This window comes from Biomphalaria glabrata, chromosome 4, assembly GCF_947242115.1.
Source record: "Biomphalaria glabrata chromosome 4, xgBioGlab47.1, whole genome shotgun sequence".
Lineage (NCBI taxonomy): Eukaryota > Metazoa > Mollusca > Gastropoda > Planorbidae > Biomphalaria > Biomphalaria glabrata.
This window is the reverse complement of record NC_074714.1, coordinates 20779415-20799118: the sequence shown is the minus strand read 5'-3', so window position 1 is coordinate 20799118 and position 19704 is coordinate 20779415. Positions and strand designations below refer to the sequence as shown.

General features: G+C 33.6%; 1 protein-coding gene across 2 annotated transcripts; it reads right to left on the bottom strand.

Annotated features, from left to right (window-relative positions):
- Window positions 1-236: 236 nt before the first annotated feature.
- LOC106075699 (twinfilin-2-like) lies at window positions 237-19656 on the bottom strand. 2 transcript variants are annotated; one of them, XM_056026088.1, is made up of 10 exons: window positions 19502-19656; window positions 17910-17987; window positions 17753-17803; window positions 17345-17472; window positions 16555-16650; window positions 15689-15793; window positions 12289-12414; window positions 11103-11253; window positions 6662-6780; window positions 237-2669 (listed from the first exon to the last, which is right to left on the bottom strand). In XM_056026088.1, exons 1-10 carry the CDS (start codon window positions 19524-19526, stop codon window positions 2523-2525), a joined length of 1026 nt encoding a protein of 341 aa, XP_055882063.1. In that variant the 5' UTR covers window positions 19527-19656; the 3' UTR covers window positions 237-2522. The 2 variants fall into 2 exon arrangements, with proteins under 2 accessions (XP_055882063.1, XP_055882062.1); XM_056026087.1 differs by lacking the exon at window positions 19502-19656 and adding an exon at window positions 18101-18290.
- Between the last annotated feature and the right edge of the window lie 48 nt (window positions 19657-19704).

Sequence of the window (19704 nt, the reverse complement as noted above, 5' to 3'; positions counted from 1 at the left end):
GCACTGACTACTCAGTCCACTGACTATTCATTAGTCCACTGACTACTCATTAGTCTACTGACTACTCTTAGTGCACTGACTACTCATTAGTCTACTGACTACTCTTAGTGCACTGACATAAGCTTCAAACAGAGAAACACTGACTATTAAACACAAATTCATATTTTGTTTCAAAAATATTAAAATTGTACCATAATTTTTTGAAAAGATTTCAAGATAAAATATATAAAAAAATATTGAAAGGGGTGAAAAAAATATTTTATTCTTTTTACAGTTTGTTAATATTTGTATTTACCTTCATGTATTTTCCAATAATACTTAATATCAATTTTACAATCAGGTAGAGCATCTCTTCTTTTTCATTGATATTTTCTTCATAAATGTTCTCTGTCAGAAACATTAATACTGTCATCTACTTTAAAAAGTTTAGCACAAGTCTAGCATTGAAAATATGAAGAAAGAAAACAAAAACCCTGGATGCAGCATAAAACAATGAAACTGCTAAAGTCTAGAAGGAATGTTACGAACACAGAAATGAAACTCTAGAAAATTAAGATTGTATGACAACAAGTGAACATCATTGCACATAAGAAACAATAAGCTTAAATTTCTATTTCTTAAATTATCTAACAGCTGTGTTACTATGTACCACACATTAGCAAAAAATTATTTCCTAGTGAGACACACAATGCATATGTTATCTTTCTCTAACCCCATTCTGAGGAGGTTTTCTTTGTTTATTGTAATTGAGTAATGTAAAATATTTGAATAGATTGATACAATTGTTAAATGAAAGCCAGTAACTTATCACAATGATGTTACCTCATACACATCTGTTATACTCCCTGATTTTTAGAATCAAAGAAAGACAATGTTGATGGCATCTTTACTTTGACATCTGGCATGTAACCATATAAAAGTTACTATAATTTTCTTTTATGTTCATAGGATAAAACTAGTTACAATACACCACAGTAGACCAACATAGCCACCATTTTTACAGGTTACACCTATCACAGATATGAAAGTGCTTTCTGTCTGAAATATGATGTGATAATTTTCAGGACTCAATAAATAGTTTTTTTTCACAGGCCAATTCTATGCTTAGAAATGCTCAAAGTAACAAGTGCACATATAAACGTAATCACAGCTCTGTTGCTTAAAATGTTAATTACAGTGTCTGACCCCTTACATCCTACAACAGAAAAAACACCACCAAAAAAATAAATAACATCACTACACATTTTTCAACAGACTACCATATTTTCACACACATAACCCTCAGGTTATATAAGAATGGTGGGGTATACAAAGATGCTGGGTTTAGAAAATTTATTTTACACATAAACATAGCATAATGGAAACTATGGACACACGGGTGGGTCTTTATACCTCCTACATGTCACTGTATGATCTCATAAAAAAAACCTCGGAAAACAATTCATAATTAATATAATTTAATTCCATATGATGCACTCTTAAAGCTACAAAGTTCGAGCAACAACTTTATGTACCAGTAGTTAGCAGCTAGTCGTGCTTTGCATATGCCAAGTTTATAAGGGTAAAGGTTGTATGATTTAGTTTTTAGTTTTTACTTATTTTGTAATTTACGAGGGGTATACGTATGTGTGAATATATGCGCGAAAATATGGTGAACAAAACAAAGAACACAATTCAATTATTCATTCAAACAAATTTGATATTCATTACTAGCTCTGAAAAATTACAAATACAAACTTGACAGTTCAAAAAAATGATATGTACATTTGCTAGAAAAAAATCAAATTTCTTAATTATGGAAAAAGTATCTGAATTTAAATATTTTTAGATTTATGAGAAAAATTATAATGAAAAAAATGTGTCTAAAAAATGCTAAAAATCTGCTTGCCTACTTCTGCATCATTCCATTAACCAAAAAGACTTACAATGAATGTACAATAGAGAGCAACTTAGGACAAAGATATTTGAGATCCAACACAAACCACATGTATGTCATATCCGTAAAGACAGTTATATCTTTTCAAACATTAACAGGCATAACTACTTAAAGATTTCTAATTATTTATAATAAAGCAAAAAGTTTTATAAAAATAAAGAAATCTAGCATATAAATATCTTGTAATTTAATGTGTCTTTTAATATTAATAAAATGTTACTCTAGATAATTGGCATTATAAAACAGTTTAACTTTATTGCATTTTTTTCTTATCATTGTAACAAATAGTTTTTTTTCTTCATTTAAGGCACGACATTGTTCATTGAACATTTACACTAATGTTCTAAACTGTAGTGCTAAACAATCATGAAGTCTGGTCAGAAGGTTAACAAAAAAACAAACTTTTAAAACAAGGCCCACAATGTTATAAAAGTCCCGCTGAGTAATCAAACTGATAGTAGAAAAATATATGTAATGTATTGAAACACTGTGGTACCCTATATCTGTTGTTCACTATAGAAGAAGTAAACTTTAGTGGTTAAAATAGAGTGAAAAGGGGAACACATAAATTATTTTTAAATAGCATCTACTCTGTGTTTCTGGTCATTCTTTTGGGCCCTCTACCGGCAGGACCTTTGGGCTTGGCGAAAGCTTGTCTGGCAGCATTTTTTTTAGGATGAATTTCATCATATATGAACTCTTCTGTTAATTCTGAAGGATCATCTATTTCAATCTGTCATGAGATATTAGTTAAAAACAAGGATTTAATTGAAATGTAAAATTTTCATGGAGTTTTTAATCATTTTAAAAGATATGAAAAGAAATTTTCAATCATGCAGTTATCAAAAACAAAATTGAAACAAAAAAAAAAAATAAATAAATTAAAAAAAATTCAATTATGTTTAAAAGAAAAAAAAAAAGTATTTTATTTGCTCTTGAAAAATAAAATTGTCCGATAAGTGGAGCAAAATTTAGACATTGGCATTATTAGCAAGACACCTAACAACTTAGATATCCAGTCATACTACAAATACTTAAACCTTAATATAAAGATCTAGATCTATGGATAACTTCTAAAAGAATAAACAAAAATGAATGCCAATTTTTTGCAAAATTGTATCAATATGACAAAAAAAGTAGTTTTAATTAAAACAAGTACTAATATAGTGATCTTTATGAAATTTTTATAGAATGTTTTGTCACATTTATGTGTCAAATTTTGCATTTTAATTTTTAGACTGATGAAATAGTGAGCTAAAAGTAGGCAATGGAGCAGATGATGAGCCTCATAGCATACAATGATACAATGTTTAGACTGTGATACTGCAGTGGTTAATGTAGAAATTGTGTAGCTTTTTTTTTATTTTACCGGTACTAATAATAATTTATTTTCTTCATTCATTAAATTGAGGAGTTATATGGCACGGCGGCTGGGCGGTAAAGCGCTTGGCTTCCGACCAGGGGTCCCGGGTTCGAATCCTGGTGAAGACTGGGATTTTTCATTTTGGGATCTTTAGGAGCCTCTGAATCCACCAGGCTCTAATAGGTACCTGACATTAGTTCATGGATGCAAGCAACAGAACCCCGTTTTGCCTGCAAGGGGGGGTCGGCAATCCCAAAAAACCTGCAAGCATGATGCCTCTTATACTTCTCGACATAAATAAAACATTTACCGCTATATATATATATATAAATATATATGTCTTTAAATACAAACTATAAATTCTAAGCTTTTACTTAAATTACTATAATCTACATGTATGTTTAAACATTTCATTTTTTTTTATATATAATATGCACATAGATAGGCCTACCTACTACTACTATATTAGTATAAATCAAACTTTGTAGCACCTATGTTAAAAGTTAACTCTATTTCAAATAAAAGATCTAATAGATCTAAATATTTATTGGCTGACAGAGTAGTCAGTAGATCTTACCAAATATAGAACTAGTTAACTGGATCTTCTAACTAATAGTAGCTTAGATTACTTAGTCTTAGACTGATTTTTATACTAGATATCTAGATCTAGTCAAGATGTTATTTTAATTCTATGATAATAGTAACAAAGTAGATCCATCAATTTACATCTATCTATATCTAGGTCTAATAAAGAAACTAGTAAGTATTAAGTTAATTAAGTATTACAGATCTAGACATACAATATTCTCTGAGTCTAAGTCTAGACTTTAACTTGTCTAGGAATAGAGTGTCACTAGAGCTACTATTTAACTAGATATTAGATTTTCTCTAGATTTAGGTATAGACTAGACCTAAATCCAAATTATTTTAATTATATACTCTAGATTTAGTTTCAGATCTTGAAGTTAGATCTATATACACTAATCTAGTAATGCTAGATCATAGAAGTGAGCCCTGCCCTACTAGCCCTAGCTAGAATCATCTACTAGATTACTAGATCTAAAATCTAAATCTAGACTAGAGTCTTGTAGGGATGTTACAATTTTTTTCAGAATTTTTTTTTTAAGAATCTTGTTATCTGATATGTTGTAGATTTGAAAGAGCCTTCTAAATTTATATGAATTATGTATGTATGATTCCTGGTTGAAAGAAAATAAATTTTCTATGTGTGCTTGTCCTTATCATAGCAATCAATGGGCACGATGTGAGGAGATTTGAATGTGTTGAATAAATATGCTTGCCATTTCTTATATATTAATCAACTAGTCCAAAAACATGTTTCAAATGAAAGTTTATTGTTATTTAAATATCTGAACACTAAGCTGCATATTATATACTCATTAGATCTAAATCTACATCTATTTCAAAATGTGTAACTGCAGAAATAAATCAATGTCAGCCATTTTGACATCATTTCAGTCTAAGTTTTTTTTAAACTGCTATAATAATTCAACCTATCAGAAAATTATTTGATGTCACATGACCAATCTGACCAATCACTATTATCTTGGCATGTAAACAAGATGGCTAAAATTACAATGGTTAATAATGGCCTCCAGCATTAGATTCAACAGCTAAATATTAAAAAATTAATAGCATCCAAAGTGCACAGTCTTATGTGAAAAGTAAAGCACTGAAATTTAGCCAGAAAAATGCTCTACAATACTGGAGAGTCAAAAGGCGTGGGAATGTTGAGCTTTTTAAACTATACACAAGGGAAATCGAACCTTTATTTAAGTCTAATAAAACGAAACCTTCTACTCCACGTGGGAAAGCGTAATTTCATTCCCGGAAGCCATTTTTATTGGTCAATCAAAAACTATAACTCTTTTACAGAGAAGTATTCAATTAATAGGTTAAAAAAGTGCACCTTTAAGGTATGTAAAAAAATGTCAGAAAAAAGTCGAAACAGTTTTTTGACTTAATAAAAGGGGCGTGTCACCGGATATTGTAACATCCCTAAGTCTTGCCTTTTTTAAATAAGTTTTTTTTATTATTAGATCTAGAATCTAGATTTAATTAGATCTAGACTTTACTAGTAGAATATTATATCTGATAATAGATTATAAAATAATACTAATAGATACGATCTACTTTTGATCTATGCTGCTTCTGCCCAGGGACTAGACCTAGTCAGGCTAGTGGTAGATTGTAAGTGTAAGATTCTAGATAATTGGAATAATTATTCCAATTATCTAGATCTAGCCTGGCTAGGTCTAGTCCCTGGGCCTGGATATAATTAAATCTAGATTCGAGGACTAGATCTAATAATAAAAAACTTATTTTAAAAAAGGCAAGACTAGAATTGACTAGATCTATATTATTATATAAGTTTTATAACTATCGTTACTATCATTATTAATACGGTGATGATCCGGTACGGTAATTTCGCATTTTCGGGTAAATACGTTCAACTTCAAAGATCATTTTAAAATGTAGAAATAGATCTAGAATCTAGATCTCTAGACTAGATCTAGCCTTTAGGTCTGGTTTCAATTTTTATGCCGGCAGATCAAACTTATTAGAATTAGATCTAGATCTAGATAAATAGATCTACTTGCTAGATCTAACTTAGGCGTCTCAGGCCGGGGCCATACGGATTTGTTTCTAACTTTTGTTTACGTTTTTGATACAAAGCGAAAGTTCGGAAATAGCGCATGCGCTGTAACTTAAGAATTGTAACTTCCTGTCTTTCTTTGAATTCGACTTATTAAGTTTTAGTTTGAAAGTACAAAACGTGAATGTGAAAAAAAAAAAAAAGTCCGATACTGAATCGGCAATCAGTCGGACTGGCGTTTGCCGGCAAGCTTTTTTTTTAAACTTCGATTTTGCCGGCATGCCGGCTATAGCCGGCGATCTTGCATCCACGCATTAGTTGGAAAAAAAGTAAAGGCAGTTGGTCGTTGAGCTGGCCACATGACACCCTCGTTAACCGTGGGCCACAGAATGAGTTATGAGTTTTTTGGCACATCGGTACACTTTAGGCTATGTCGTGCCCTGGGCCACAGAACCAGATGACCTTTATATCATCATCTGCTCTATAGACCACATGGTCTGAAAGGCGGACTTTACTTTTTTTTTGTACTTTATGAGAGTTGTGTTCTGGCAAAAATAAAAATACAAAACATGTTAAACAAGGTGATCTAAGCTCTTCCTTTAATTACAAATCTCATAGCACAGAAGCTGAATTTTGTTCCCTTTAATTGGTGCTCAGTGCTAACTGTTTGGTAACCATAGTACTCAGACATTTGTAAAGTCTTTCATGGTAGAACATTTTCTTGCATGTAGGTACATAGACTTACCTTTTTCTCTATCTCTATACCATTAGATGTCAGTTGTTCACATAGTGGAGACTTACAGCTGGAGTACAACATTCTTTCTTTTATTGAGCACTTGTAGCCAGGCATGGAATAGATAAACACTAGAACAAGAGCCAAACACAAGTACAGTATTATAAATATGACAAACAGGGACCAAACAAATATGACTAATAGTTATGAAAATGTATAAAAAATATTTATTTTTTAAAGTATTGTAATAACTGAAGGGAGGCAACTCAACGAGGACATAGACGTTTATTTACACGGAGACATGACAAACACAAAGGGGCATCTGCCTTGAGCACAGCATCTCCATATTGGCTCTCCACTTGGGCAGAAATTGTTAGTCCTAATGTTTTGTCACAGATAGTGCGCACCTTCTTTCTGCACTATCTTGGATGGCGGTGCGCATGGCAAAGTCATAATATAGCCCCCGTCTTAGCACTTTTCGTCCCGAAAAGAAACAGTGCAGCTGAGGTTTGACAGTTCAGGTGGAGGTCGATCAGTGGGAGCCACAGGCGGCAGGGAGCGTGTTCCCCACGAAGCCATCCGCATTGTTTTCCTCCAGTGCCGCTTTCTCTTTCTCCAGTTGACCAGGTTGTTGTTGCCACGATAACGTGGCCGTTTGACACACAAAGAGATATTGTCGAGCACTGTTTTCTTCAGCACAGCCGTTGATTGGACACGCTGTCTCAGCAGACCTTTCCGACAAACGCCTCTCAAGGGAGCTGCAGGTTCACATGCAGCCATGTTGCAAACAAAGTCCAATGCACCGCAGTCATCCTCAGACAACAGTTTCACGTCAAGAATACAGGTCTCTTCAGTTTCAAGTGGAAAATGTCTTCCTCTTGACGGCTCAGATTTATAGTAGTCCGATTGACATTCGTCTATGCCAATGTCGATGATGATGGTAGAAGTACATATGCCCTGTTGGTGGTTTTCTTGGCATCTAAATTCTATGTGTGATGCGCCGCACGTACAATTCATGGTAAACTTCTGGATGCAGTTGTCAAGCTTCGAATTTCCCTCGTGAGCACCGACAGATAGGCAGAGGTCTTTAAGGTCCATAGCAACAGGCTTGAAAGCAGACCCAACGTTGTCTTGATCTGTCCGGCTCATTGAGGTACTGGTAACAGGTACAACAGGAACAAACGCTTCAGGCACATAACAGACTTCAGTTTCTTCATTTGTCTCCTTCCGTTCGACTCGGTACATCCAGTTGAGATCATCACAGCAATCGCCATCACGTTTCTCATCTTGAAAGTCACAACCACAAGACTTGCCCACAACACAGACACAGACGGCGCTCAAATCCCCAGCGTCTCCGTCACCACTGTTTGTGCAACCACAGTCTTGACCACGCAACTTCTTGACCAACGAGTCTGCAGGGAACTGCTCCTTTACCAACGAGTCTACTCCTTCTTTCAGCTGAGACACCATCTTATCTACCTTGTTCCCCATACTGTTCATTTGTTCACACATTGCATCAATACCTTCATTTATCTTGCCAATAAGCTCATAAATCTCCGGTTCAATTTCAAATAGGTAGGTCTCCGGATCTTCGTCCTCATTAATTAGGGCTTGCCGGAGACGAGCTGTAAGCACCTCCTTGCTACCACTAAGCTTTAGGCGTCTGTAACGAAGTTCCTGTCTTAGCTCTTTAAATAAAAGCTGGTCTAGTTGTTTCAAAGATGCCATTATAAATCCTACCTCCTCTCGTTGAGTCGCCTATAATCACACTTCTGACACCTATGTAATAACTGAAGGGAGGCAACTCAACGAGGACATAGACGTTTATTTACACGGAGACATGACAAACACAAAGGGGCATCTGCCTTGAGCACAGCATCTCCATATTGGCTCTCTACTTGGGCGGAAATCGTTAGTCCTAATGTCAACATCCGACTTGTTTTGTCACAGATAGTGCGCACCTTCTTTCTGCACTATCTTGGATGGCGGTGCGCATGGCAAAGTCATAACAGTATTAAGCAAATCCTTGCTATCTAGACATAACAATAAGAAGTATACATTGAAACCCCTAGTAGACTTAGTCTTTTAATTAGATAGCTTAATACAGTTTAATACAATCTAAAAGGATGAACATGTCTAGAGACAAATTAACTCTTTGGCTCCGGAATTACTTTGGAATTATTTTCCACTTTTGGACGGAATTAATTTTTCCGCCATTTCAGAGTGCCCTACTTTGCTTCGATATAACTTGTATAACTTTTTAATTTATTATTGGAAAATAATAAATTTGATATAGAATTAAAGAGAAATGGATGCTCTTTCCATTTCTTATGTTTTCTAGTTTGCAAATCATGTTGTTTAGGTAATTTTAGGTTTTGAATATAAAAATTAAAAATGAAAAACTCACCAACTGACATTGAAAATATCCATCCAAGTGCATGTTACAAGAAATTTATTGTTCAAATTGAATTCAAAGAAGTTTTTTTCTCATTTTTATCCATTTGTTTACAGAACACCATAGAAGAAACAGCAATAGATGCAAAAAATAATAAACTGGAACTAATAATCCAATGTCACTACTTTAATGAAAACGCCTATAAAAAAAGCAACACTCTTGGAACAAAAAAAGTTTACCCTAAAACAAGTCCAACTGTACAGCATATATATATTTATAATATTTTCTTCTTAAGTTCTTCATGTACTTAGTATATAAATATTCCTTTTAGTTGCGATATTCATGGAAGCAGTCAATATGAAGTGTGGGTTCGACTCCCATCCAGCGCAAACATAAACCGTTCTCCCTGACATACAGTGTTTACATACTCTGTCTTTCTTTATAGTTATAGGTCTCCATTCTCTGAAAATGGATCTTATTCTAGCAGGGATGTTCAATTTAATCCTATGGTCAGCATAGCTATTTATTTTGCTGACAAGACTATCAACAATGTGATTGTCAATGAAAAAAAACAACATTCCAGCTCAATAGATGCAGTGCTGACTAAGTCTAGGGTGACAACCCAATTTCTTGATGGAACAAATCTGAAATTGATCTGTTTCAGTGCCTAGATGATAGATCTAGAGATCTACCTCTATCTGATTAGATTTAGATCTAGATGATGTAGAGACAGCTAAACTAGTTCTAGATCTACATTGAACATTAGCTGGGGGTGGAGCTGCTTCATCAGCTGATAAACTTCATCATTACTAGACCTAGGCCTAGATTCTAGATCTATAAATTAATTTACTAGATCTAGACTATATTGTTATAAACCTGGTGGTGGCACAGATGGGGGTAGTGGTGTGTGTGTAGTCAGCCGACGCAAATCGCCCCAGGCCAGCGCTAGACGAGCGGTCAGCTGAGACGAGTGTCAACACGGCGGTTCGGGAAGGATCGACGGCGGTCCGGGAAGGATCGACGTCGTGAACAGAGCTCAGGAGCGTCACGACAGTTGTAGTCATCTGACCACCTAGAAACGTCGAGCGGCGTTCTGTCCGGTTCGAGAAGGCCAGTAGGGACCCTATATAAAAGCGGAGGCGACGCAGTCAAGACGGTTGAGAAAAGGGGCTCAATACAGCAAGGTTCACGACAGAAGGTTCAGAAAGCGGGTTCACGACAGGAGTTCAGAACACGGTCGGCTACAGCACAGTTCAACGGTGTGGTTCTGTACAGAGCATTACGACGGTTCAGTGCGGAGTACTGTCAAGTACAGTTGAGACGAACGGCGTCTTGATCTTGGTCTGTGATTGAGTCCGACACAACGAGCCCAAGTGTGTGAAGTCAGTCCCGAACTGTTGAACCCAGTGCAAGCCCGGAACGAGACGGAGAGGCCAGTGCAAGACTTGATACGGCGGAGAGATATTTGTTATCGCAGAGCTATTTGTACTGTTCTACATGCTGCCAATTGTACAGTATTGGCTGTTACTTATTCAACTATTAAACCTTTACGTTATTTTGGAGCCCTGACTTGTCAAGTTCTTTAAGTTGGTGGTGTATGGTGCAGTTTGCAGAGAGCCTGGATAGTGAGATTCGTAACAATATAATTAGATTTATCAATATCACCATCAGATGAAACAAAATCACTGTCATCTGAATTATTATACTTCTTTATAAAAGAAATATTTAGATCTACAAAGTTTATATGGCCTTGGTTGAAGCTCCATGATAAAAAAAAAACACGCACACAGAAAAAATAAATGACATCTCTTTACAAACTTCGTACAAAATAAAAACACGTTAAATGAAGGAAATTCCGGATGTTTAGCAAAGGGAAACTATTCTAGATAAAAAATTAAGCAATAAAAAACATGAATTGGAGAAATAGAAACAAAAAAATAAATTTTAAATAGCTGATGCCCCCAGCGTTGGTCCGACTTTTCCCCCCTTTTTTAAAATCAACGCCCAGTGCGTTGTTGCGGAGCCAAAGAGTTAATGTCACAAGATAATGTTACTTACAAATACTGTCTATAGAATCTCCTTCATGGGTGTGACTGAACTTGAATAGATGGTAGCGGGCGTTGTCTTTAGGTACATGTGAAATTAAATTGGCGACCCGGATGTTATCAGTTTCAGCTACGTTGACCACTTCCTTTGTTAAATCTAGACTCTGGATTTTAAAAAAATATGCTTAAATAAACACCAAAGAAATGTTGTTTTTCCACTCACTGTAAATTATGACGTTAACTGTTATGACCAAAAAGGAGACCTTATTACAGAGTACAACTAATAATTACATTCACACACACATTTACACTAAAGAGACCATTAATTTAAAAAAATATCTCAGCAACTAGTTTGTACACTTTGAAATTCTTTGCCAATAATTTTCTAAACCTTAAGTTGAGTTATTTGAATTTTACTGACTAGAGAAGAGAAATTTTTTTTTTAGAAACAATCATCCTCTAAATCGTTTCATCTTTTAATACACTTTAAAACTGCTACTTCTTCCGTAAGTAGAATGTTCTTGTAAGTAATGTACTACAAGCTGAATGATTTTTTTTTGTTACAACACAAATTGAATGTAGTGAATTTTTGTTTACAATACTAGCAAATGTAACTCTATCAATGCCAAGGTGTCTTCAAAATGATTGTTACAATGTGGGTATAGTCATGTGCAAATTAAGACATTGTAACTCATCAAAGTCATGAGTTTTCCTAGTTGATTTGATGATCTAATGTAAAAAGATCTGAAATTATCCTAGCTTAAGGAATAAGAAACATGCCTTTAAATGTCTAATTTTTTAATAAGGTTATGTTTTTGTAATTGTAAGTTGATTTTGTAATGAATTATTGCTATAAGCATGATGGCTACTTTTTCAGTTTTCTGTCCAGAATGTCTCTGAGATTATGAATTTTTAGCTATAGCATTATTTTTACCAGTTAAATGTGAATATTCATTTGCAATAAAGCTCATGGCTGTATTCTTGAGTTGAAACAAATTTAAACGAAGTTGAAGTAACATTTTTCTGGTATGTTTAGTGGTATGTTCTTGTTTGATTTGTTATGCAGCAATGTTATTCTTGTGCTTTCTGAAAGTTTACTATCTCTTCTTCACTACACACCCTTCCAAAATATTGATTATATTGATGCAGATTAAGAGTATACAAAGTGTAACAGTAAAGTACGAACATAACACACTTACCAACTGAACATAGTTGTAGGTACCATCTCTAAATGCTATGACTGCTTCTGCTGCCTCTGCTGTCAAGGGGAATGCCACACCTTGCATAGTTTGGGATTTTGTTTCAACATTTATATGTGCATTCACCTACCAAGCACAAATATTTGTAACAATCAAAATAAGATTAACTTCACTAATGTTAGTTATAAAAAAAAGTGTAAGGTTCATAAAAAAACATAAAATTCTACAGAATTACGAACGGATGTTTTCACTCATTTCAATCTTATCATTAAAATGTAGGAGTTTCACTTCTAGATTTAATAGTTAGTGCTTATTTTTTAAATTGCATATTATGTGATTATAGCTTAAAAACAACAACAACAATAAATCAGCAAAAACAGCAAAAAAATATTATTGAGTTAGTTTAGACTACACTAGCTCCACACACAACTACTTTACTAACAAAATATACATCGTCACATTTGAATTTCTTCTACTATTAGTTATATCATAGTATGATTTGTATAATTGTCAATCACCAACAATAGATAACATCTTTGCTTGGGTCAGTATACTACAACCAGTAGCTAAGTAAAAAAATAATCTGGCTGGCTACCACTTAAATTTTCAATTTGATAATAGTAAATTTACTTTTTTTAAAAATATATATAACAAAATGGAATATATATGCTACAGACAAACAAAAAATGATGATAGATAAAATTTAAGAGTTAAAAAATGTTCACATGTATTTGAATAGACACTGATATATTAAGTTGTTCTTTAAAGGAAAAAAAACATCTAGATGATCTTCCACATGCCTCTATCCCCAAGGTTAGTAGCCACGTACTGCAGCTTTGGACAAACTTGATCAAGTTGTCAGTGGCCTCCTAACTAGCACTACAACCAAAATGTTATACTATTATAATGCCAGAGGCATATTTTTGACATTGGTCAACAACCGTGATGCAAAGAAAATATGCAACTTTTCTATTATGGAGTCACAGAAAACAAAAAAGATTTAAAACCAGGCTAGTTGAAAATTCAATAAAATTAAATTAAGAAAAAAATGCAACCTCAATAAATGACTGTTGTATAACTTACAATAAATGTTTGTATAAGCTCATCAATGAGAAGTTTTTACGATGATTTAAAATTTTAATCACAAGTAATATTTTCCTGAATTGCTATTAATTACGAACAAAAATATATTGAACAAATAACATTAGTAAGAAATGATACTTTCAGGTTGAATGCACAAGAATTTAATAATAAACTGGGTGGTTTAGCAAATACTAATTCAAGACTTAAATTATAACAAAATAAACAATTCTTCACTCAATATGTTAGGAAAAAAAAATAGCACAAGAAGAAACTCTAGATCTTTCATATTTACAATTGAGTACAGATTCAGTCTTCTAAAACATGAGGGAAAAAGTTTCTGAGCCAGCCCCAAAATATGAATAAGAAAAAGAATTACCCTGAGCCCATTAACTGTTTTCTTCATAAATTTTTAAGGGAACGAATTGTTTAAAAAATTATTTCATGGTATACCATTTCATTACAGTACACTATTTGTATTTATCTAAAACTTAAATCAATTTTTAAAATTCTAGGAATCAATACCCATTGAAGACTCCAGTCTCCAAGTACTTAAATGCATCTCTTGTCTAAACTAAGATTAGATTTAGTAGAACAGTTCAGGCAGCTGTACACAACTAAATATAAAAACAATGGACATCATTCTCTCAATCTTCTTACCATAGCCATTGCAGCTTCCCTCTAAATACAAGTGAGAAAAATAAGCTAATTTCTTTCTTTCTTAATTAGAAAAAAAATTTTTTTTTTTAGCTCGAAATACGGAAGCATTAACATCTCTATCTACAAGCAAGGAACCCATTAGAAGAGTGATAGAAATCCTGAATGATATTGTTCCATGATTCCAAATCCCTTTGTTCCAAAACCAGAACTCACAATAAAAAAGATTAAAGAAGAAGAACAAAAATCTTCTCAAATCTTCTCAAAACCAAGCATGTTGTAAAATCCTAAAGCTATAGTGTTTAATAGTTATTACTAAATGTTATGGAATGTGTGTTTCTGATGTAACCATGAGTAAAGGTAGGAAGATGGTTTGGTTGTGTACGCTGAAAAGATTCTTATGAAACCACACGGTGGTCTGTCATAGATGGCTGCCTGATTACGTGTTTTGCGAGCTGGACTGTCATTCGGACTTATTGACAGGGTTCGAACCCTGCTCGCTCCTATCCCCTGACGTCCTGCTGGAAGTTTGGACTGGGAAATAAATTATCTTCAACTCTGAAGGAACATCAGCAAAATGTGAAACATTTTACAAACATTTTTTACTTGCTGTTTGGAGCTATAAACCAATGACCAAGTATCAACACTAAGTTTCTGAATATATATATATACTTTGCAGTGTTTCTACAAAGTTTGATCTGAATGACAGAAAACAAAACATTTTTTTCAAATAAAATATCATGGCTAATGGCACTGTCTCAAGTCTCGAGGCAATACTATTACAGCATATGAAGAATTTTAAATGACTTAATTTTATTGCAATGTTAATCTCTACACAATTTTAAAGATTAGTTATACCAAGTGTCACAGATGCCATTATAGATTTATTTGTATATTTCACATTTAAAAGCTTATATGTAAATAGAAATATAAACCCTTGACTGAGCCTCAGGAATTACCCCACAAATCTAGATCCTTGACAGCGCCTCAGGTTTTACCCGAGACGTAATTACGATGTTGCAAATCTATTGGTTGATTTGAAAATAAAAAAAAGACATTTGAGCGCCAGAGAATTGACGAGAGTAGAAAGAAGGAGTCGATGAAAGAATTTCCTAGTAGACAGTCGCGTTTTCTAAGAGCTCTGATTTAAAGCCTTTGTAATATTTTTTTGTGCTTGTTGATCTGTAACTTGTACATAAGCTGTACTTACGTTTTATATTTAAATAAAGTTCCAGAGTTGTGTTTTAACAAAGAATCTTTTATTGTGAATCCTAGATCGTCATTTATTCAACTATTTTAATTCAAGTGAAATCCCCGGCACCACAACACACGTTGTGACACCAAGGGTTTAATTATGGTAAAGAAAAAAAATGACATGAACATTTATTTTTTCTTTTGGAGAGAACATTACCTAGTCTAATAATGAATGCTTATCAACAATATCTGATAACTTTAACATCTATTAAAAAAGAAGCTTAATATCAGAAAGCAGATATAGGTAGGCTAATAGATAAATTAAAAATTTAGATAGAATTCACAAAACATAATATGTTAGAGCACATGATGTAGAACTGAAGTCATGATGGATTTAAGACATATCTTAAATGGGATATTTTCTTAGTTAAAATGAAATAATTATTTCAGAATCTTTATGTAACAATACCTCATTTTGCTTAATGAACTGAAGTTCCTCCTCTGCCATAGTCAGTGGTGCTGGAGCTAGAGCAGCCTGAACATGCTTGTGGTAGCCTCGCAGAGAGACGTCACTCTGTAGCACAGGTTGATAAGTGAAATCAGCAAATTTTAAATAATAAATATCAACTTTAAATATATGGGAAATAATGGTCTTGCATAGTACATAGTAAGTATTATTTTATGATAATCAATCATATTGCCATGTGATATAAAAGAACAGTTGACATGTACATGAACAATAGATATTTAAGTTAAAGTATATACTTAATATGAGGGTGCGGTGGCTGAGCTATAAAGCGCTTGGCTTCCGTACTGAAGGTCCCGGGTTCGAATCCTGGTGAAGACTGGGATTTTTATTTCGGGATTTTCGGGCGCCCTTGAGTCCACCCAGCTCTAATGGGTACCTGACATTAGTTGGGGAAAAGTAAAGACCGTTGGTCGTCCTGCTGGTCACATGACACCCACGTTAACCGTAGGCCACAGAATCAGATGACCTTTACATCATCTGCCCTATAAACCACAAGGTCTGAAAGGGGAACTTTACTTTAGGAGGCGCGATGGCTGAGCGGTAAAGTGTTTGGCTTCCAAACTAAGGGTTCTGGGTTCGAATCCTGGTGAAGGCTGGGATTTTTATTTCGGGATCCTTGGGCGCCCAGCTCTAATGGGTACCTGACATTAGTTTAGGAAAAATAAAGGCGGTTGGTCATTGTGCTGGCCACATGACACCCTCGTTAACCGTAGGCCACAGAATCAGATGACCTTTACATCATCTGCCCTATAGACCACAAGGTCTGAAAGGGAAACTTTTTTTTTTTATATACTTAATATGATTACCTGAACAGTGCCAAAAAGTTCATCTTTAATTTGTCCTCCACCAAATTCTGATTTCATTGTGGCTCTGGTTGCAGCATACAACATTTTCTGCCTGACCTACAACACAGCAGTTTCTTAATACTTTGAAGAATAATGGCTTACTTTTAGTTAAAACAAACCAAAGAAATAAAATACCTAAATTGTCAATAAATGTATTTAAGTAGAAACTGTTTACATATTGCTAATAAACTGAAAACAATTTGAGATAAAACTATTTATTTTTTTCCCATTAAATTAGAAACTATGTGTAATTAATAGTCTTTTGTGTTTCTTTATACAAGTGTTTCAAAAACAGTTCCCTTAACAGAACGCTTGGCACATTCTGAGCATTTAGCGGAACACTTTGCATATATTTTTTTAGAGAGATTAATTCACGTGGTGGCCTACTAGTTTATTATACCAGTAGTTCATGGAACACCTATTCAGACCTCTGGGAACACTAAGGTTCCTCAGAACACAGTTTGGGAAACATTGCTTTATACTAAATAAAATGCTTATATGTAAATAATGGCAAAAAAAAAATCTTTTAAAGTAATGAATTATACTACTCTTATAGCTAAAAATATTTATGTTGTAATTTTAATATGTATTTAATATTCAGTTAGGAAAACATCTCCATAGGAGTTATGAGATCCATGAGCAATTAGTGAATTATAAACCATAATATAAGAACTAATTGTAGAAGATACTAGCATACATAAAACAACAATTAAAAAAGAAAGAATTCAAAATGACCCTAAAGATTACTAACTGGTGCAAAATCAGGTGACCAGGCAATAAACAGCCATTCATAGCCCATGCTATTTTTAGTATCAAGTCTGTACAGAATGTAACAAGGCATCTTGTCCTCCAACAGTGGAAGTACCAGCTCATCATAATGTACAGGCAGAGTTAAGGATCATAGCGTATTGAGAAAGCTAAAAGCATGAAATAGATCTTAACAAAAACAATTGGTAAAATATTGCTAAACACAGATTGATTATTGTTAGTCTAGATCTATTTCAAGGCATTATTTACTTTATAAATATTCTGAAGTAGAAATAATTATGAAACCACAGCAATTCACTGGGTTAATTTGGGGTTTTGTTTTGTGCTTCAATAGAAAACTATTTTTAAAAATAGTTAACAGAATGATACAAAATTTTTTGAAAAAGGATATCATTCTCCCAGGTTGATATGGGTTCTCTTGATGTAGAAAACGTCAGTTGTTCTAACATTAATTTTAAAAAATAATTTAATTAACAGAAATATGTTTTATTGCAATTAATATAATAATGTAAGATATCAATTAGATCTAGTACTAAAAAATAGGTTACCATTATCAATAGTAACTTTGATCAGTCGTACATGTCCATCTTTTGACTGAGCCAAAAAACTTCTGAGCTCATCATTTGCTGAAGAAAGAAAAAATCAAGAGCATACAATTAAAAAGAGAGTCTTTATAATTTATTAGGAAATACAACAAATTTAAGTTACCTTTTGTTTTGAACCTATAGTTCTCACTTACCAGAAAATTTGTGTTTGCTACTCTCACCATTATGGTTCTTTTGTCTACTTTTTCTTAGAACTAGATCTACATTAAATAATCCCCTAAATCTCTCACATGTGGCTCCAAGCGATATTCCATGGTAAACTGCTTCAGCTGGTGGAAGAATCTCAAGATGATGTACCAGCTCAACCATTGCCCGGGTTACCAAGGTGTCCAAGGGGTGCGCCTGCCATCATGACTATGATGGAGGTGGATGTGAAAATTATATTACTGGTCCATATAAAAATGTAAATAAATGCCAGAAATAAAACCACTATTGGAATATAATATGGAATGTGAGGTCATTATGAGATGAAGGAAAAGTTGAAGAGCTCACACCGAGCTGAATAGACTCCATTTCAACAACAAACATCATTGGACTTGGGAAAAGAACAACAGAAGAGTGCGATATAAACTGTACTGTACAAGACTAGAGTCTACAATCACAGTAGGTTGCAAGATCTAGATCTACAATCTAGAATGTAGTAGTAGTAGGCCAACTTAATTTAATTAAAATTTAATTTAAATTTTAAAGTTTATTTAAATAGTATAGATATAGATCAGTATCTAATAGACACTATAAGTATAAGACTAGACTATAGATGATTAGATCTAGATTCTATATAAATAATGTAGTCTAGATAAAGATATTAATCTAGAAAATTTTAAAAGACTTTTTAAAATTTAAATTAATAAATTTAAGAGAACCTGATCCACTCAGAGACTCAGACTGATGAGACTGGCAGAGTTCAATGAGTTCAGACTCAGAGTAGATTCTCAGTAGATCTAGTCTACATTCTAGATCTAGATCTTAGATCTATCTAATCAATCTAATCTTATATTTATTTGATAATATTGAATATTGATATCATGATCATGCAGCGACGTCATCTACTCTAGTCCTAGATTTAGATCTACTAGATGATTAGTAGATCTAGATCTATTTTAGTTTTAGTATTTACAAGATGTCAAGATCTAGATCTAGAATTTAATATAATCTACTAGATTCTAGATCTAGATATATCTAGATCTAAATCTACTATCAGTAATCTAGTCTAGAGTCTATATCTTGTCACTAGTGACAGTAGTGAGTAGACAGTAGTTCCTGTACTACTAGATAGTAGATCTAGATCTAGCTAGATCTAGTACTAGACTAGTACTGTTACTGTAGTAGGTAGTGACTGAAATTGAATAGAACTTGTTACTATTTATCCATTAGAACGCCCACTTTCACACACAGTAATCAAAGTTTCAGACTAAGTTCAAAGTTGCATTCAACTTCACACTTCATCAGTGTCCTGAATTGAAAAAAGTAAAGGTACGATTTAATGTGTTAAAGTCTAGGATTTTAACGAAATGCATAACAATGTTAAAATTTACCTGTTATTCCTGTTTGATGGGACATCGTAAGAAAAATCAGAAAAACAATTAATTTAGATTTAATTGAGAAGGAAGTAGCGTAATCTTTCGTTTCGCAGGCTAATACTTTTTAGTTCAAGTAGCCTCCCTTGAAGGGAAGTAAACAATTTCCGCCTTTCACGCATGACTACCCAAAGTGAAATCACTTACCTATATTGTATTAG

What these genes read in the sequence shown, in the direction of transcription:
- LOC106075699 (XM_056026087.1), bottom strand. Translation starts at nt 18,275, where the DNA reads ATGGTTGAGCTGGTACATCATCTTGAGATTCTTCCACCAGCTGAAGCA. An exon ending in CAAAGTTACTATTGATAATG is followed by an intron (nt 17,804 to 17,909) that starts GTAACCTATTTT and finishes AATTAATGTTAG; the next exon opens with AACAACTGACGTTTTCTACA. An exon ending in CCTACAACTATGTTCAGTTG is followed by an intron (nt 11,254 to 12,288) that starts GTAAGTGTGTTA and finishes TTTAAAATCCAG; the next exon opens with AGTCTAGATTTAACAAAGGA.